Raw genomic sequence first — 21282 nt, 5'->3', positions numbered from 1 at the left:
GAGCTGTTTAAGAGTGCGCGCGTGTAGCAGCCCTTCGTGCTGTGCGCGTGGTACCAGCCGCCTGGTGGCCGTGGTGGGTCGGAGTCTGCGCTTCTCTACGGATACATTGATTCGTCATCCGGATTAGATTTCGCTTTCGTCCGCTGTCGGTCGCCCGCTGACTGCAGCGGCTGTGGGCTGCCGCGACTGCCGCGTGGTGGATCGCACCGATGCAGTCCATGGGCCGTGGGTTTGGAATATGCGGTAGGAGATTGAGACTCGCTAAAGCTCGGGCATGGTGCTTGGAGCGCAGCATCTGCAGCAGCAGCAGTGGGGATTTAGCGGAGCTGTACCCGCACTGAGCCACTGTTCTCCGCGTGTGCGCAGCAGCAGCATCATCATCCGCAGCAGCAGCATCATCATCATCCGGAGCAGCAGCATCCGGAGCAGCAGCAGCATCCTCATCATTCGTGGCAGCAGTAGTAGCAACATCAGCAGCAGCATCATCAGGAGCAGCATCATTCGTCGCAGCGGTAGCAACAATATCAACATCAGAAGCACCGTCAGTCGCAGCAGCATATCATCATCTCTAGCACCAGCAGCATCATCAGTCATCGTCATTAGTCGCCACAGGAGCAGAAAACATCAGCAGCATCATCAGTCGCAGCAGCACCATCAGTAACATCGTCAGTAGCATCATCATATTTATGAGCAGCAGCAACATCAGCAGCATCAGTAACAGCAGCATCAGTAGCAGCATCGTTAGTATCAGTAGCACCATCAGCCTCACGACAGAAGGGGCCGCAGCGAGTGTACGGTGTGTGTGTGCGGTGTGTGTGTGCGGTGTGTGTGTGTACGGGGTGTGTGTGTGTGCAGGGTGTATGTGTGTGTATACAGTGTGTGTGTGTGCGAGCGTGTCCCGCCCGGACCTCTCTCTGTGTTGATTGTTTTTGGCCACGCTTTGCTATTTCAATAATTCAGGCGCCACTGCTGCCTGCGCTCGCCGTACAACGTACTGCGAATACGAGAGAGTGTGTGTGTGTCTATGAGAGCGTGTTTGTGTCTATGAGAGAGAGTGTGTCTATGAGAGCGCGTGTGTCTATGAGAGAGTGTGTGTGTGTGTGTGTCTGAGTGTGTGTGTCTATGAGAGAGTGTGTGTGTCTGAGAGAGTGTGTGTGTTTATGAGAGCGTGTTTGTGTCTATGAGAGTGTGTATGTCTATGAGTGTGTGTGTCTTCTGAGAGCGCGTGTGTGTCTATGAGAGCGTATTTGTGTCTATTAGAGTGTGTATGTCTATGAGAGTGTGTGTGTCTATGAGAGTGTGTGTGTCTAACAACCGCCATTCGCCACCCAGTGGCGGTGACGTCACCACGGCGCTTGTGCCAGGCTATGTGCACGTTAAAGCCACGTGAAGGAGGTCGACTGACGGTTGTTGTGTGTCTATGAGAGCGTGTTTATGTCTATGAGAGTGTGTGTTCTATTGGAGGGAGGGGTAGTGTAGTAGTTAGCGCGCTGCGCTACGAACCTGGCAACCCGGGTTCGGTTCCCGCTCACGGCCAACACCAATGACGAATATCTGAACCGGTCCTGGGACTCCCACCCACCCCCTGCTGTGCTGTGCCGTGCCGGCCTTCATAGGTACTCGCGAACAGCACTTGCCCCTACAGTCTGTTACAGGCTATACGGGGGATCTTTGTCTTTGTGTGTCTATAAGAGAGTGTGTGTGCCAATGCGCGTGTTTTTGGTGGCATTGTTTTGTATATTTCACAGGTTTTTTTTCTCCGAGTGCAGCGTTTCACCCTACATGCTACACGGACATTAGCACTACGGGTATTTCGGCAGGAAAGTTATCTCTCTTTTTTATTATAATTGTCCAGGTTTTTATTTGCAGCGATGTGTTTTGTGTGTGTGTTTTATTTTAACGTCCGCCACTGCGCTATTTAAACCTCGATGGCTTCGTCCTCAATAGAATTGGGCCGGCGTACGTAATTGCATCGTAATCATCGTCATTCGTCCGGATGTCGCCCGTTGTGGCGGTAGCAGTGGTGGTGGTGGCGGTGGTAGCCGCGCTATAAAAGTGAGAAACGCAAGCTGCCTTTGCCCCTCGGCGTCCCGTGGCCATGGACTGCGGTTGAGGTGGGCCCCCCTCTCACACCCCCCACACCCAATCCAACCCGTCAACCCCGCCTCTCTCTCGTGGCTTGGCCACGGAAAACTCAATTTCGAAGAGCGGGCTCCGGGCCGGCCACATGTGCTTCGCGTCGAGGCGAGTATCCATGCGGCGGGCGAGGCGACAAGCGAACGGCATGGTCCTTCTGCTCGCGACGCACCTCGTGGCGGCCAACATGAGCGGCGGCGGCGGCAGCGGCGGCATCGACCCTCCTCCCGGGAAGTGCCCGCAGCGCCAACTCGGTGTGCCCCTACCCACTGCGCATAACAAGAGGAGGCATCGACACGTCGTCAGCGGCGGCGGAGGAGGAGGAGGAACAGGCGGCGGACATCACCACCACCACCCGCACCGCGATGCGCCGGCGATGGTCGCTTGTGCGGGCTGCCAGAACGAGTGGGCGGCTTCGTTCCCCAGCACCCCCTCCTTGGAGCAGCTCGGCGCAAAGAAATGCGGTGGAGCTGGAGCTGGTGGAGCTGGTGGTGCTGGTGGCGGAGGTGGTGCTGGTGGTGGTGGCAAGACGCAGCACGCGGCCGACACGTGCTCGGTCAGCAGCAGCGACAGCAGCAGCCACTCGCCGCTGTGTCGCATCTGCTTCCAGGGCCAGGAGCAGGTAAGCGACCCCTCGCGACCCCTTGCGACCCCTCGTGACCCCAGAATCGCGGTCGCTGCGGCAGCCACGCAGCGCTCCCGAGTTGGAGGGGGGACGCAACACCCATCACGCACGGTCGCATGCGGTGCGCAATAAGTTGAACGTACACGCGTAAATACATACGGCACGGCCAACGGTCCTTTAGCGGGAACCAGTCTGTCTGTGTGATAGATGACATTCTGTCTGTGTGATAGATATCAGTTTGTCTGTGTGATAGATACCAGTCTGTCTGTGTGATAGATACCAGTCTGTGTGATAGATGACATTGTGTCTGTGTGATAGATACCAGTCTGTATGTGTGATAGATACCAGTCTGTCTGTGTGATAGATGCCAGTCTGTCTGTGTGATAGATACCAGTCTGTCTGTGTGATAGATACCAGTCTGTGTGATAGATCACAGTCTGTCTGTGTGATAGATACCAGTCTGTCTGTGTGATAGATGCCAGTCTGTCTGTGTGATAGATGCCAGTATGTCTGTGTGATAGATACCAGTCTGTCTGTGTGATAGATGCCAGTCTGTCTGTGTGATAGATACCAGTCTGTCTGTGTGATAGATGCCAGTCTGTCTGTGTGATAGATACCAGTCTGTCTGTGTGATAGATACCAGTCTGTGTCATAGATCACAGTCTGTCTGTGTGATAGATACCAGTCTGTCTGTGTGATAGATGCCAGTCTGTCTGTGTGATAGATGCCAGTATGTCTGTGTGATAGATACCAGTCTGTCTGTGTGATAGATGCCAGTCTGTCTGTGTGATAGATACCAGTCTGTCTGTGTGATAGATACCAGTCTGTGTGATAGATGCCAGTCTGTCTGTGTGATAGATACCAGTCTGTCTGTGTGATGGATACCAGTCTGTATGTGTGATAGATACCAGTCTGTCTGTGTGATAGATACCAGTCTGTCTGTGTGATAGATGCCAGTCTGTCTGTGTGATAGATGCCAGTCTGTTTGTGTGATATATACAAGTCTGTCTGTGTGATAGATACAAGTCTGTCTGTGTGATAGATACCAGTCTGTCTGTGTGATAGATGCCAGTCTGTCTGTGTGATAGATGCCAGTCTGTCTGTGTGATAGATGCCAGTCTGTCTGTGTGATAGATGCCATTCTGTCTGTGTGATAGATACAAGTCTGTCTGTGTGATAGATACAAGTCTGTCTGTGTGATAGATACCAGTCTGTCTGTGTGATAGATACCAGTCTGTCTGTGTGATAGATGCCAGTCTGTCTGTGTGATAGATGCCAGTCTGTCTGTGTGATAGATACCAATCTGTCTGTGTGATAGATACCAATCTGTCTGTGTGATAGATGCCAGTCTGTGTGTAATAGATGCCAGTCTGTCTGTGTGATAGATGCCAGTCTGTCTGTGTGATAGATACAAGTCTGTCTGTGTGATAGATACAAGTCTGTCTGTGTGATAGATACCAGTCTGTCTGTGTGATAGATACCAGTCTGTCTGTGTGATAGATGCCAGTCTGTCTGTGTGATAGATGCCAGTCTGTCTGTGTGATAGATACCAATCTGTCTGTGTGATAGATACCAATCTGTCTGTGTGATAGATACCAATCTGTCTGTGTGATAGATGCCAGTCTGTGTGTGTGATAGATGTCAGTCTGTGTGTGTGATAGATGTCCGTCTGTCTGTGTGATAGATAACAGTCTGTCTGTGTGATAGATACCAGTCTGTCTGTGTGATAGATAACAGTCTGTCTGTATGATAGATGCCAGTCTGTCTGTGTGATAGATAACAGTTTGTCTGTGTGATAGATAAAAGTCTGTCTGTGTGATAGATACCAGTCTGTCTGTGTGATAGATAACAGTCTGTCTGTGTGATAGATACCAGTCTGTATGTGTGATAGATGCCAGTACCAGTTTGTCTGTGTGATAGATAACAGTCTGTCTCTGTGATAGATGCCAGTCTGTCTGTGTGATAGATGCCAGTCTGTCTGTGTGATAGATACCAGTCTCTCTGTGTGATAGATACCAGTCTGTCTGTGTGATAGATACCAGTCTGTCTGTGTGATAGATGCCAGTCTGTGTGTGTGATAGATACCAGTCTGGCTGTGTGATAGATGCCAGTCTGTCTGTGTGATAGATACCAGTCTGTCTGTGTGATAGATACCAGTCTCTCTGTGTGATAGATACCAGTCTGTCTGTGTGAATGATGCCAGTCTATCTGTCTGTGTGATAGATGCCAGTCTATCTGTCTGTGTGATAGATGCCAGTCTATCTGTCTGTGTGATATATGCAAGTCTGTCTGTGTGATAGACACCAGTCTGTCTGTGTGATAGATACTAGTCTGTCTGTCTGTGTGATAGATAGTGCTGTTTGTTGTTGGGCATTTGGGCCTACGCTCAGCAACTGTCATAAAACAACCAAGCAAATTTTCTGTGTCTTCTGTGGGGATATTTTTGTTGTTAAATGTATAGTTTATTTTGTGTGTGAGAGTTGTGCATATCAATGAGGTATCCTCGAAGAGTGTTGGTGAGATCCTCATCCTCCTGTTGTCGGGTCGTTTACGATTCAATTGGCTGCAACAGCTCTCACTCCAGCAGAGGACATGGGCACCCTCGATGCTGCCTCTGAGCCCTGGGAACCGACAGCAGAGAGACAGCGAGAGATATCAGCCTCACGCGGTTAGGCCTATTAACACATATGACAGGTTTACTTTACCGCAATGTAACCTGGATTTGAACTTACGTCAGCACTAATGGTCGGCTCGCCTGCTGCTGCTATGCACACTCGGGACGTGACGAGCATTGCACCGCAAAGAGATTTTTCGTGTTCATTGCACAGGAACACGCGGAGTACCTGCCGCTTGTGTCCCTTCTCAACACCACGCAAGGTTCTGTGCCTGTGTTTGGGACGTGGTTGGGGCGTGCCCGTCTTTGGGACGCGCCGCTGTTTGGGACGCACCGCTGTTTGGGACGCGTCGCTATTTGGGACGCGCCGCTGTTTGGGATGCGTTGCTGTTTGGGATGCGCCGCTGTTTGGGACGCTTCACTATTTGGGACGCTTCACTGTTTGGGATGCGCCACTGTTTGGGATCTGCCACTGTTTGGGATCTGTCACTATTTGGGACGCGCCGCTGTTTGGGACGCGCCACTGGAGTGTGCGTGTGTGACTTGCTCCGGTTCCGCGAGTCGCTCACATTCACATTCATTGCGACGATGGCCCCAACACGAGGAAGAGCCCCAACACGAGGAAGAGCCCCGACGAGCCGCGTGAAGGCGACGCCAATGGGTTCCTGCACAAAGGGCCGAGCTCCGTCCAACAGCGGCGTTGCTGCTCTCTGCGTGCGTGCTGAGTGCCGCGCCGGGCTCATCTCCTGTCGGGGCACCGGGGCCTCTCTAATTGCCACTGCGATGTTCGCGAGATGCTGCTTGGCTCGCTGGCCTCCTGGCTGGCCTCCTGGCTGGCTGGCTCAGTGCTTGCTGTGACTGTCGCATGCACCTGCTCCCTTTGCCCGTCGCTTACAATCAGTACCGCACGTACAATTTGGCAGGCCCAAATCGATGCTTCATTTACAACGCAAGAAGTCGTGCAAAACAATTGCGTTGCGGTTAACCTCCGCGATTAATTAAATAGAGCTAATTGGGTCTCGGACTCACTATAAATCAGGCTATTTTATTGTTAGTCAATTAAATAATTGACCAAGCAAGCAGCATAACTCGTCACCTAATTAGTTGTTGCGCCGTGTCATTGCTACCCCACGGGAGTTTTTGTCAGCGCTGTAGGTTGTCTCACCCCCCGTACCCCCACGTTCCCCCCCCCCACGTTCCCCCGTACCCCCACGTCCCCCCGTACCCCCACGTTCCCCCACGTTCCCCCCCCACGTTCCCCCGTACCCCCACGTTCCCCCGTACCCCCATGTTCCCCCGTACCCCCACGTTCCCCCACGTTCCCCCGTACCGCCACGTTCCCCCGTCCCCCCCCGTTCCCCCACGTTCCCCCGTACCCCAACGTTCCCCCGTACCCCCACGTTCCCCCACGTTCCCCCGTACCGCCACGTTCCCCCGTACCCCCACGTTCCCCCACGTTCCCCCGTTCCCCCACGTTCCCCCACGTTCCCCCGTACCGCCACGTTCCCCCGTTCCCCCACGTTCCCCCACGTTCCCCCACGTTCCCCCGTTCCCCCACGTTCCCCCGTTCCCCCACGTTCCCCCACGTTCCCCCGTTCCCCCACGTTCCCCCGTTCCCCCACGTTCCCCCGTACCGCCACGTTCCCCCGTTCCCCCACGTTCCCCCGTTCTCCCACGTTCCTACGTTCCCCCGTACCCCCACGTTCCCCCGTTCCCCCACGTTCCCCCGTACCCCCACGTTCCCCCGTACCCCCACGTTCCCCCACGTTCCCCGGTACCGCCACGTTCCCCCGTACCCCCACGTACCCCCGTACCCCCACGTTCCCCCGTTCCCCCACGTTCCCCCACGTTCCCCCGTACCCCCACGTACCCCCACGTACCCCCACGTTCCCCCGTTCCCCCACGTTCCCCCGTACCCCCACGTTCCCCGGTACCGCCACGTTCCCCCGTACCCCCACGTTCCCTGAGTTAAACGTTCGTGCTGGGTTTGTTTTACCGGAGAAAAAATAAACCGTGAGGGAGTCTCGTGAGGTCAAAACAGCATTCAGCACCGTGTCGGGATAATTGTAATCAGCCAAAGGAGACCTTTCCCAAGGCACTGTGAATGATTGTTTGTACGTACGCATGTTGAACCTCTTTCACACCGTACGTAGCCAACCGTGCTAATCGGAGGTGCGAGCGAAGGACAACAAACTATACACAAAAAGCAGTTTTAAAGAAATGAATTTGTCAATCTAGATTATTAAAAAGCGCATCGCTCCCGGTGGCTTCCGAATATCAGCGGAAATAATATTCCAGACGACCGCAGGAAGTGCATCTGAAAGATTCGCACGATGCAGGCACCGGCTTTGTTCGATGGCCAGCCAAAAGCCGCCACTGATGCTGCTGCGAGGATGACCGGAGTTTGTGTAATGATTGTTTATAGTTCCTTGACAATATCATCAGGGCATTGTGGTTCATTCGTGGAAAACACTGTGTAATGAGCGTGACCTTATAGTTCTTGTCACAGACAAATGCTTCTATTATTTACAGATAATGTACTTCGGTCAGGCGTGTCAAAAAAAACGTTCCCGCACGAACGTTTGTTGGATGTATGTTGTACGTATGTATGTGGAATCTCTTTCACACCATACGTAGCCAACCATGCTAATCAACAAAATGAGGGGCGTCACGGTGGCTAGGAGATGTTAACTACTTCGCCTGGTATACAGGAGGTCGTGGGTTCGATCCCAATCCTGACGCCTGCTGCTGTATATTTGGAGTTTGCGTGTCTCTCTCCCCCCGTAGTCACGTGGATATTTCCCCCTCCACATTTGGAAATCAATGTTTGCGTGCTCGCAAGTAGTTGGCTGCTGCTATCACTTTTCCACATGATGATGACGATAAGGCCACTTGATTGAGCTACCATTTGTGATATTCAGGTCGCTTCTGGAAAAAAAGAGAGACAATGTGACGCAGATCGAATGGTATGAAATGAAAAATGTGTTTGTTTTAATTTAAACATAGCAAGTGGGACAGTCAAGTGGCCGTGGCTCATGAGCACAGCTGCTCCTGAGAGTGGGCGGTGGGGGGGCAGAAATGGGGGGGTACCATCAGTTTGGTCCGAACTCACGCTGCAAGGCTGCGTGCGGGTTCAGCGTGGCGATGATAAAAGTTGGTCGCTCGCGGTCCACCTGTGACACACCACCGCTGGCTCTGCCACCCGGGAGCCAGCGGAGTTTCTCATTGGGGGGGGGCTCTTGTTGGTACCGGTTTTAATTTTTGTCCACGCTGTGTGCACCCAGCGGGGGAGGGGAGTGGGGGAGGCGCTTTTAGCAAAAACATTGTTGGGCCTATCCGGGAAAAAACGAGCTGAATTCACTCCCTCTTTCCGTTTCCGAGACACACTGCAAAGTTGCAGGGTGGGTGGCCCGTTCACCACTGAATCTCGGAGCGCGCAATTGGTTCAGCGTTAATTTTATTTTTAAAAGACGTCGTTACTCACCACGGAGAACCGTAGCTACTCTACGATAGCTCTGTTGTTGACAGTGCTGTGGGGGAGGGCCAATTCCGATTGGCCTCTCCCCTCATGGCGTCCGTGACCACCACAGTGGCTAAACGGGGGCTCTGGACGGGTGCGAGGGGCTGGTAACCCCTCCACCTTCAATAAATTACTACGAGACCACGAATTAAATATGTAACTAATAAGCTTGTGCCGGAGGCCCCGGGGGGACAGGCGTCTATGACGTTTCCTGGCCAAACCCCAATTGGCGGAGCCAGGAGATTGAATATCTACCCTCGGGGCTCCTCCAGAAACAACGAAAAACCACTACGGGTGGCCACGTGGAATGTTCGAATGCTCACTGCGGAGGAGAGGCTGCCACTCCTTTGTCGGGAGCTGGACCAGTACCGCCTGGATCTATGTGGCATTCAGGAGGTCCGGTGGACCGGCTCTGGCTCCTGCCACCATTAGGGGTGGACAGTCCTCTACTCGGGGCAGCAGACTGCCAAACAACAGGGTGTGGCTCTTCTTTTGAACAAAAGAATGAAGGGGGCGTGGGAGCGTGGCGGTGAGGTGTGGAAAGCTGTAAGCCCCAGGCTACTTTGGGCTCGCCTTGCCATCAACCGGAGGCGAGGAATGGTGGTCGTGGTTACTTATGCCCCCACGGAAGATGAACATCCGTGGAGGGATGCAGGCAAAGCCGATGAGTCAGATGCCTTCTATGACCTCTTGTCACAGGTGCTGGCTAAAGTGGCCCCTCGGGATAGAGTCATCATGTTGGGTGACTTCAATGCCCGAGTTGGTCATGATACTGGCACCTGGTCTGGAGTGATTGGAGGGCATGGGCCAGATTAGCTCAATAACAATGGTAGGAGGTTGCTAGATTTCTGTGCAGCCCATGGGCTTGTAATTACCAACACGCTGTTCCGGCATGGATGCATGCCGGGTCCAAGCAAGAACATCTGCTGGACTACATAGTAACGGACCAGCGGATGCGAGCCCATGTCCTTGACATCAGGACCTACCGTGGAGCTGATCTGCCCTCTGACCATCGACTAGTCATCTGTAAGATGCGCCTGCCATTCTTCCACTCCAGTGATTGGTGTACACCCAGGACCCCATTCCAACTTAAAGTGGCCTGGTCTCAGTTATCTGATGAAAGTTGCAAGCGAGAATTTCATCATCGCTTGCGGCTGGGATTGGCATCATCCCCAACTCCTCCTGATGTCGAGGGTAAATGGGCGAGGTTTAGGACTGTGACTCATGCAGCTGCAATGGCTGCTTTGGGTACGCGGTCCAGACCTCCCCAGAGACCCTGGCTGACAGAGGAGGTGTTCAGGATGGTTGAGAAAAAGCGACAGGCCCACTGTCTACAGAATCCCACGTCAGAGAATGAGGAGGCTTACCGCAGCCTTCGCTCAGAGATTCGGAGAGCCGTGAGGCGCTGCAAGGATGGGTGGTGGTCGCGGGTTGCTGAGGAGATGGAGTCTGCCTCAGTGGCCCGCGATCACAAATCTCTATTTAACGCCATCAAAAAAGTAACCTGCAGTGCCACACCTATTACTATCATTAGGGGAAAAAACGGTGATTCAATCTCTGACCCCCAGGAACAGGTGTGCTGATTTGCTGAGCGTTTCTGTGAGGTCCTGGGGGAGGGTAAATCCCTCAGCCAGAAAAAAATCGTGGCACAAAGTGTGGATGACTCTGCTGAGGCTGCGGTGCCTCAAATACTGGAAGAAGTCGCCCCCTGTGAGTGGCTGGCTGAGGTGCCATCTGTTGAGGAAGTACTGAAGGCGATCCGGAGTCTGACCAGGAAAGGTACTGGGCAGAGATGATCTCCCAAGCAAAATGCTGAGGGAGGGTGGCATTTGTGCACAGACTGCCCTATATGACATCATAACAACAGTCTGGACCACTGGACGGGTTCCGCAGGATTGGAAGGATGCCCTGGTGGTCCCCCTCTTTAAGAAAAGGGACCGCACAGAATGTAATAACTACAGGGGAATCTCACTCCTCAGTGTGCCGGGAAAGGTCCTGGCAAGGATTATTCAACATCGCCTTGCCAGGCACGCTGAGGAGAGGCTTGCGGAGCCCCAATGCGGTTTCAGGAAAGGGCGGTCCTGCACAGATGCCATATTTTCTGTCCGTCTGCTACATCAGAGGTGTAGGGAATTCCAACAAGACCTACATCTCTGCTTTATTGACCTGGTCAAGGCCTATGATACCATCAGTAGGCCTGGGCTCTAGGTTGTTCTTTGTGCTTTTGGAATCCCTGACCCTCTGCTCATGATCATTAAGGACCTTCATGATGGTGAGCGGGCCCGGGTAAAATTACGTGGCCAGGAGTCAGAGCCATTCCCTGTACACCTTGGGGTGCGACAGGGATGTCCTCTGGCTCCCACATTATTTAACATCTAGTTTGACCACGTAGTTCGTGAAGCCTTCAATAGCTGTACCGGGGGAATCTCCATTTGGTACAGATATAATGGGAGGCTGATCGATGCCTGGGTGCAGTCAAGGGATGGCTCCCTATTGCTCAACCATGTTATGTATGCAGATTATTTGGTAATAGCTGCTCATTCAGAGGAGGAGTTGGAGACACTACTGCTGAGACTGGAGCGTGCCACTAAGAGATGGGGCCTTACCATTAGCCCCACCAAAACTAAGCACCTGCCTGGGTATTTTGTTCCATCGGACACTCCACCCCCACAACTCCCAATCGGTGATGGGGCAGTAGTGGAGAGAGTGGAGAGTTCCCCATACCTGGGCAGTGTGCTTATGACCGGCTCCAGTTTAACAGCAGAGGTCTCACTCCGAATCAGTCGAGCAGCAATATCTTTTCATCGGTTGCGTAACGCTGTGTGGAAGCTACCTGGTCTGTCGCTCCGCACTAAGCTTCATGTCTTCTCGGCCACGGTCACTCCCTCCCTTCTCTACGCTTGCAAAACGTGGACCCTCCTAATGGAACATAGCCTGCCTATGATCCATCCTGGGTTTAACCAGGCTGGATCATGTGAGGAGCTCACAAATCCTTGAAAGATCTGGACAAGGTTCCATCGGTGAGCTCCTCCGGCAGGCAAGGCTGCGTTGGCTGGGTCATGTAGCCCGCATGCCCAGCCACCACATGCCTAAACTGCTTTTGTTCGGCCGGATCGAGGGGGCTAAACGGGCGCGGCACGGGCTAGAGAAGAGATGGAGTGATGTGGTACAGGAGGACGTGGAGCTGAGTGGACTTGCCGATGACTGTTATCAGCGGTGTCAAGACCGGCCTCTGTGGAGGAGGAGGCTCGTGAAGGACGCTCTTGGGCAGTTGGAGGCAGTCGCCCTTCAACAACAACGGAAGGCGGAGGAGCGACGCTCACAACAACGAGCCGGGTGGCGAAAGCACAGCAAGTTGACACAGTAGGAGGCACAGGTGGTGCATCAGCCAGTCATCTCAGTCATCTCAGTCAGTCTACCCGTGGCACCTAGGTCTGCCCCGTGACCTCAAGGCCTCAAGGTGCACATTGCCTGGCACAAGCGTCGTGGTGACGTCACCGCCACTTAGTGGCGAATGGCGGTTGTTGTTGTGTGTGTGTGCGATGAATAACGCACAGTGTACAACGATGCAGACGACACTTATTTTTGTTATTAGAGAACAATACAATGCCTTGCATTTTCCTTTGTCTTTGTGGGCCATTAACATTTGTACTTTATGGAGCATGCCAGCTGCTTCTTCACGTTCTCCCCATAGCTAACAGACAAAGGCAAAGACCCCCTATGTAGTCTGAACAGACTGTTGGGGCAAGTGCTAATAGCGAGCAGCACCTATGAAGGCCGGCACGGCACACGAGGGGGTAGGTGGCCAGCACCACACCCGGCCGCCTTTGTCTCCCCAGTGTCGATGTTTACACCCTGCACCAAGTACGCATTTGAGGATGAGTCGACCTAGGGGAGGCCCTGGACCGTTTCAGATAATTGTCACCGGTGTTATTGGCCGTGAGCGGGAATCGAACTCGGCTCACCGGATTCGTAGCACTGCGCGCTAACCGCTACGCCACCACTAACAGAACACAAAATCTAAATATTTATTCATACTGGAGGAATCCAGTAAGCGAAAAGCTCTTTTTCACGGGTGTCCAGTCGGCACGCACATACACACAATGTAACTGATATTGGCCACCACATCGCAATGCTGAAAAAATACCTGGAGATTACACAACTGGGATTCACACGCAGAGCAGCAGCATCAGCCCCGACTTAACTAAACAAAGAAAACTGTAAACTATTTTTTTAACCACTGAGATATATCGCTTTTTTTCAGAATCGACCTGGCTATAACAAATTATGGCTCAGCGAAGTGGCTTATCATGTGGAAATTTATAGCAGCCAAATCATCTAAATGCGTGATGTTGATTCTAAATGTAGAGGGGAAAAACGGAGGACCCGGAGAAATATCTACGCGACCACGGGGAAAAGATACAAACTGCAAATATACAGGCATTAGGGTCGGGATCGAACCCACTACCTCCTCCATACCAGGCGGGGTAGTTGACATCTCGTCACCTGGGAGGAGCCTCCACCGTCACGCACCCACTCAAGCACCGTCACCCACGCACCCTCACCCACGCACCGTCACGCACGCACCGTCACGCACTCACCCACGCACCGTCACACGCACCATCACGCACACACGCAAAGTCACCGACGCACCATCACGCACGCACCCATGCACGCACCCACGCACTGTCACTCATGCACCGTCACCCACGCACCCTCACCCACGCACCCACGCACACACCGTCACACACACCGTCACACACACACACCGTCACTCATGCATGCATGCACACACCGTCATGCTCCTGCAGTTTGAACTTGTTAAACTATTACATTATTTCTGAATAAATAACTCTCATCATCATCATAATAGTATTACTACTTTCATTGTGTATGTATACAGCATCATTCATGCCAACAGCATCTCACAACGCTGTACATTAGTTATATACTATCAGGACCAACTATATATATACGTGATTGGCTACGCACGGCGCGAAACAATCCGAAAGCACACGCACGCACACACCAAACAACGAAATCCCCTACCACTACTAATACTACCGAGCAACGTCAAAAGTCGCGTTTCGAAATGGCACCAAAACAAAAAGCACAAACAACATAAAAGTTATCGCCATAAAGAGATGAGTCCATCAGGTCTCGCACATCCTATACCACAATACCAACTTCAAATAAGGAAGACCTAAGCTAAACTAAACTATTTTTTATTTTACCGGGTAAGGTCGACTGAGCTATGTAGCTCTTTTTCAGAAGCGACCTGGCCATCACAAATGATCGCTCAACGAGGTGGGCTTATTTATTGCAGCCACAATACTCTAACGCGTAATGTTGATTCTAAATTTGGAGGGAAAAACTGGAGGAGCTGGAGAAAAAAATCCACGCGACCACGGGGAGAGAGAGGCGCAAACTCCAAATATACAGCAGCAGGCGTCAGGGTCCGTATCAAACTCACAACCTCCTGCATACCAGGCGAGGTAGTTAACATCTCCTAGCCACTGCTGTGAGATATTCACTCCCATCCATGAAACCGAATAATCAGAAATGTCGCCCAGTATTTCTTAAAAGCAATGATCTTGAATTCATTACTTAAACTACCGTGAGTGCCTTACTCGTGAAGATTATCGCAGATAACAGATCGTGAAACATTGCCACGTCATCCATGAGGTTTTTGGGTTAGATCGCATGAATATAAATATGTCGTTAAACCCACCGCCACCCGACAAAGCCAATTAGTAATGTTTACCACGTAAACAAAACATGCCAATTCGTTACTAGTACAGCACTAACCAGTGTGTTGGAGAGAAAACCCACAACATTTACAATTCGAGTACGACGTTTCGCCAGTAATTGCAACTACGTAACAAACCTTCCTATGTGGGTTGTCTTGGGGGGGGGGGGGGGGTGTCGGGTTTAACGACACATTAATATTTACACGATTTAACCCAAAAACCTCTTATGATAACGTTGTTCGCGAAAGCCTACAACGCGTTAAATTGCCACGGCAATTTCCCACAGAAGCAAAAAAATAGGAGCGGAACGTTCGTCGGTGTGTCCCCACGACATCGAACAAGCGATCGTTCCCTCTGGCGGCAATTAAAACAGATGTTGTGCTTGTAAGCAGTGACAGTGATCGTTGGTGTTATTCATGGCGTCTAAGGGTCATGGAAATGCACGTGACGTTGTGACACTTGTCATTGTTGCAGCTATCGGGGGTTTCGAGAGAACATCGTGAGCATGCTCAAGTAAATGTTCGTAACGCTGGAGGGCCCTGCTGATGTTTGACGTGGAACCGTTTTCGTAAAACTAATGGAAATTTTAATGAACTTGCGTCGTGTTGATGTGTCGACTGGTACCGTCTTTCCTTGGCACGTGCGTGTCCCCCATTGTGCATTGTGGGGGGCTGGGGTAGCATAAGGCTGAGTGAGGGGCTGGGGTAGCGTGAGACTGAGTGGGGGGCTGGGGTAGCGTGAGGCTGAGTGGGGGGCTCGGGTAGCATAAGGCTGAGTGGGGGGCTGGGATAGCGTGATTCTGAGTGGGGGGCTGGGGTAGCGTGAGGCTGAGTGGGGGGCTGGGGTAGCATAAGGCTGAGTGGGGGGTTGGGGTAGCGTAAGTCTCAGTGGGGGGCTGGGGTAGCGTGAGTCTCGGTGGGGGGCTTGGGTAGCATGATGCTGAGTAGGGGGCTTGGATAACGTGAGTCTGGGTGGGGGGCTGGTGTAACGTGAGGCTGAGTGGGGGGCTGAGATGTATGCATGTTGTATGTACTGTATGTTGTATGCATGTTGAACTCCTTTCGCACCGTACGTAGCCAATCATGCTAATCGGAGCTGCAGGGAATGGACAACAAACTAAAACTAAAACACAAGAAATTAGTTTTCAATCTACGCGTTGCAGTTGGGTGCTTTTCGTGTAACGATTTGCCCCCCAACCCACTCCACAATCTGCTGAATTGTCACAATTCAGGGTCACCATTCGATTCTGAAATTGATTCACGGGTTTTTGCCAATCGCAGTTGTAGATGCAGAATCCATAGCGCTGGAGGAACACCACCACTGGGCCAATCGTCTTCGCCAATCAATCCTCACGCATGATTTGCCTCATGTGCTGCGAGAGCGAGAATTAATATGAATGGATGGTGCCAGTGCTCACATACAGTGTAATGAGGGCGAGAGCCGTGTCCCTGTGAGATTGAGAGCGAGTGAGAGAGGGAGAGTGAGAGAGAGACTTTAAAAAAATCTAAATTACAAGATTCCCAAGTATACAAAAATGCGTCACAGACGACATCACACACAAATCACATCAAAAGTGCAAAATTAAGTCGCCATTGTGGACTTCACACAGCGCTTCATCAGCGCAGCATCAGCGCAGCACCTGAGGTTGAACTTTTTCCAGATCGTTCATCATTGAAAAAAAACCTCAAATTGTATCATTGTGCTCACCATTCGACGGAATAAGAAAGCAACTGCAGACTCGGAACCTGTCAACTTTTTTACGACTCTGAAATTGCTATCTTAGCTTGTCCCAGTAAGTAGTTGGCCAGTAACCTTTTCTCACTATCGTTGCAGGAACACTTGAATCCCAAAATTAACCGAGATATGGAGAAACCTAGGGACATCTTGCTGCGGATTGTGCGTATTTTTTTTTATAGCGGGGCGAGCCTCGGAGAGCATGCAAACGTGATACACAGTTTCTCTGCCGTCACAATACGGGCAAAACTCACATTCCTCCTCGTCAATGTGTTTCAATAGCGAACTGGATGTAACTCTACCATGTGTCACTCTCCACTCAAATCCCCAACCCTCTTGGGGATGGGTGCCTTATACAGTGAGGGAAAAAAGTATTCGATCCCCTGCTGATTTTGTACGTTTGCCCACTGACAAAGAAATGATCAGTCTATAATTTTAATGGTAGGTTTATTTGAACAGTGAGAGACAGAATAACAACAAAATAATCCAGAAAAACGCATGTCAAAAATGTTATGAATTGATTTGCATTTTAATGAGGGAAAAAAGTATTTGACCCCTCTGCAAAACAAGACTTAGTACTTGGTGGCAAATCCCTTGTTGGCAATCACAGAGGTCAGACGTTTCTTGTAGTTGGCCACCAGGTTTGCACACATCTCAGGAGGGATTTTGTCCCACTCCTCTTTGCAGATCTTCTCCAAGTCATTAAGGTTTCGAGGCTGACGTTTGGCAACTCGAACCTTCAGCTCCCTCCACAGATTTTCTATGGGATTAAGGTCTGGAGACTGGCTAGGCCACTCTAGGACCTTAATGTGCTTCTTCTTGAGCCACTCCTTTATTGCCTTGGCCGTGTGTTTTGGGTCATTGTCATGCTGGAATACCCATCCACGACCAATTTTCAATGCCCTGGCTGAGAGAAGGAGGTTCACACCCAAGATTTGACGGTACATGGCCCCGTCGATCGTCCCTTTGATGTGGTGAAGTTGTCCTGTCCCCTTAGCAGAAAAACACCCCCAAAGCATAATGTTTCCACCTCCATGTTTGACGATGGGGACGGTGTTCTTGGGATCATAGGCAGCATTCCTCCTCCTCCAAACACGGCGAGTTGAGTTGATGCCAAAGAGCTCCATTTTGGTCTCATCTGATCACGACACTTTCACCCAGTTGTCCTCTGAATCATTCATATATTCATTGGCAAACTTCAGACGGGCATGTATATGTGCTTTTTGAGCACGGGGACCTTGCGGGCGCTGCAGGATTTCAGTCCTTCACGGCGTAGTGTGTCACCAATTGTTTTCTTGGTGACTATGGTCCCAGCTCCCTTGAGATAATTGACAAGATCCTCCCGTGTAGTTTTGGTCTGATTCCTCACCGTTATCATGATCATTGCAACTCCACGAGGTGAGATCTTGCATGGAGCCCCAGGCCGAGGGAGATTGACAGTTCTTTTGTGTTTCTTCCATTTGCGAATAATCCCACCAACTGTTGTCACCTTCTCACCAAGCTGCTTGGCAATGGTCTTGTAGCCCATTCCAGCCTTGTGTAGGTCTACAATCTTGTCCCTGACATCCTTGGAGAGCTCTTTGGTCTTGGCCATGGTGGAGAGTTTGGAATCTGATTGATTGATTGCTTCTGTGGACAGGTGTCTTTTATACAGGTAACAAGCTGAGATTAGGAGCACTTCCTTTAAGAGTGTGCTCCTAATCTCAGCTCGTTACCAGTATAAAAGACACCTGTGAGCCAGAAATCTTGAGAGGGGGTCAAATACTTATTTCCCTCATTAAAATGCAAATCAATTTATAACATTTTTGACATGCGTTTTTCTGGATTTTGTTGTTGTTATTCTGTCTCTCACTGTTCAAATAAACCTACCATTAAAATCATAGACCGATCATTTCTTTGTCAGTAGGCAAACATACATAATCAGCAGGGGATCAAATATTTTTTCCCCTCACTGTACATGCTACCTTCATTCCGTGTCACACAGATATTTTAAGGATTCAAAGTTGCGAACCTTGACACACAATAGATAAAGCTCGTCTTTGGTGACATCTTTAAAATTGTAACGTAGAAGGCGACTGAACTGCAAGAGTTTGTTTACACTACTCCCAGTCCTACAGGTCACTGGACTTATGACTAGAATGGGGGAAACACAGTTTGTAATGTTTGGGTCACCAAACATTTTTTCCACGACTGCCATGTCTTGTTGAGGTAAGGCTGATCGAATTTCTACTAGGAGTCTCTCCACAAACCATACGGAGCGTTGCTTCAAAACCAGCATCAGACACTGCAAATTCCCACGTAAAAATGATTTAAAACTCCCTTCTTCACCCCCCTAAAGCCGCAGCAATCGCCACGCGTTAAAACAATTTACATGAAATGGCGATAGCCCCCCACCATCTACCACCTTCCCCGCATCAATTAAAAACAAGTCAATGTCGTAGCGCAGACCACCAGCATTTTGGAAAATTAAAAGCGCAAAATCCCTCCAATAGAGGGACTGTTCTGCATACAGGAGTCTGTCCAAGAATTTAAGTCTGAAGGCGGCTACCCTGCTGGCCAGATCCACCAGCCCCTGCCCACCCTCACTCAGCTGGAGGTAAAGCACCGCCTTCCTGAGCCAATGCAGACCATTCCAGGATAAATTAACTGCCAGGGTCTGCAGAGTACAGTAACGAGGTTGGGGGTTCTAAACACACGAGCCGACGCCACAACGTGGAGACCACGAGCTTGTTAATGATTGACATTCACCCTCTAAAGGATAGAAGTGGGAAAAGAGGCTTCCACTTTTTCAGCCTCCCCTCCACTCTGTCCAGGACACCCTCCCAATTCTCTGATACGAAATCGTAATTGCCCAAAAAAACCCCGAAGACACATAATCCATGCGTGTTCCAAATTAAGCCAGGAGGCAGAAGCGCATTGGGGCAGCCGCGCCGTTCCCCAATGAGAAACGCGCCGCCCTTCATGAGGTTCCCCCATGTAGAGGAAGCGTGCTCAAACTCTGCCAAACAAGCGCTGAGGAGCTCTACGTCTGATCGGTCTTTACAAACACTAATACATCATCGGCATAGGCCAAGACTCTTACAAGCGCCATCCGCATGGTCGATAGAGATAGGGCCTATCGACGCTGCCTCAAGGCGTGGAGCATGGGCTCGATAGAGAGAGAGTACAAGCATGCCTTGAGAGAGGGCAACCCTGGCGCGGATCCCTCTCTGCACGGGAAAGGCGCTGACAGGCCTCTGTTAACTTTAATTTTACCAGACACATTTAAGTATAGGAGCTAAATGCTGGCACAAAAAAATTGGACCGAAACTCATGGAATGCATTGTCCTGAAGAGGTACGAGTGCTCCACCCTGTCGAAGGCTTTCTCTGGATCCCGTGAGATCAATCCCACTCCCACCTGCCGAGAGACTGCAATATCCACAACATCCCTAACTAAAAAATATTATCAAAGATAACCCGGCCAGGGACATAGTAGGTCTGATCAGGGTACACTATGGCCGCCACGATAACTGTTTTGAGGAGATTTTCCAGAGCTTTTGAGATAATCTTGCAGTCCGAACACAGGAGGGAGACTCGCCTCCAGTTCTTAATGTCACAAGTCTCCTTTCTTGGGGACCAGCGTCACCACCCTTTGTCTGCAGCTCAGAGGGAGCACCCCATGCTTCATGCTCTCGGTGAAGACGTCAGACAGGTTTTGCTGCAGTAGAGACCAAAAGTGCTTAAAGAAATCAGCGGGGAGTCCATACAGTGAGGGAAAAAAGTATTCGATCCCCTGCTGATTTTGTACGTTTGCCCACTGACAAAGAAATGATCAGTCTATAATTTTAATGGTAGGTTTATTTGAACAGTGAGAGACAGAATAACAACAACAACAAATCCAGAAAAACGCATGTCATGAATTGATTTGCATTTTAATGAGGGAAATAAGTATTTAACCCCTCTGCAAACATTACTTAGTACTTGGTGGCAAAACCCTTGTTGGCAATCACAGAGGTCAGACGTTTCTTGTAGTTGGCCACCAGGTTTGCGCACATCTCAGGAGGGATTTTGTCCCACTCCTCTTTGCAGATCTTCTCCAATTCATTAAGGTTTCGAGGCTGACGTTTGGCAACTCGAACCTTCAGCTCCCTCCACAGATTTTCTATGGGATTAAGGTCTGGAGACTGGCTGGGCCACTCCAGGACCTTAATGTGCTTCTTCTTGAGCCACTCCTTTGTTGCCTTGTCCCGTGTGTTTTGGGTCATTGTCATGCTGGAATACCCATCCACGACCCATTTTCAATGCCCTGGCTGAGGGAAGGAGGTTCTCACCCAAGATTTGACGGTACATGGCCCCGTCCATCGTCCCTTTGATGCGGTGAAGTTGTCCTGTCCCCTTAGCAGAAAAACACCCCCAAAGCATAATTTTTCCACCTCCAAGTTTGACGGTGGGGATGGTGTTCTTGGGGTCATAGGCAGCATTCCTCCTCCTCCAAACACGGCGAGTTGAGTTGTTGCCAAAGAGCTCCATTTTGGTCTCATCTGACCACAATACTTTCACCCAGTTGTCTTCTGAATCATTCAGATGTTCATTGGCAAACTTCAGACGGGCATGTATATGTGCTTTCTTGAGCAGGGGGACCTTGCGGGCGCTGCAGGATTTCAGTCTTTCACGGCGTAGTGTGTTACCAATTGTTTTCCTGGTGACTATGGTCCCAGCTCCCTTGAGATCATTGACAAGATCTTCCCGTGTAGTTCTGGGCTGCTTCCTCACCGTTCTCATGATCATTGCAACTCTACGAGGTGAGATCTTGCATGGAGCCCCAGGCCGAGGGAGATTAACAGTTCTTTTGTGTTTCTTCCATTTGCGAATAATCGCACCAACTGTTGTCACGTTCTCACCAAGCTGCTTGGCAATGGTCTT

At 50.9% G+C, this 21282-nt stretch overlaps 1 protein-coding gene across 1 annotated transcript in view; it reads left to right on the top strand.

Moving 5' to 3' along the window:
• Positions 1 to 783: 783 nt before the first annotated feature.
• The window catches only part of LOC116954766 (uncharacterized), a 174275-nt gene continuing 153776 nt past the window's right edge, over positions 784 to 21282 (top strand). The window contains exon 1 of the mRNA XM_032975550.2: positions 784 to 2758. Coding sequence (XP_032831441.2) covers positions 2228 to 2758 — 531 coding nt within the window. The 5' untranslated portion in view covers positions 784 to 2227. The remainder of the gene's footprint in view (positions 2759 to 21282) is intronic.

This window comes from Petromyzon marinus, chromosome 56 (assembly GCF_048934315.1).
Source record: "Petromyzon marinus isolate PM22_M1 ecotype Great Lakes invasive population chromosome 56, UKy_Petmar_22M1.pri1.0, whole genome shotgun sequence".
NCBI lineage: Eukaryota > Metazoa > Chordata > Hyperoartia > Petromyzontiformes > Petromyzontidae > Petromyzon > Petromyzon marinus.
This window is presented reverse-complemented; position numbering and strand designations above follow the sequence as displayed.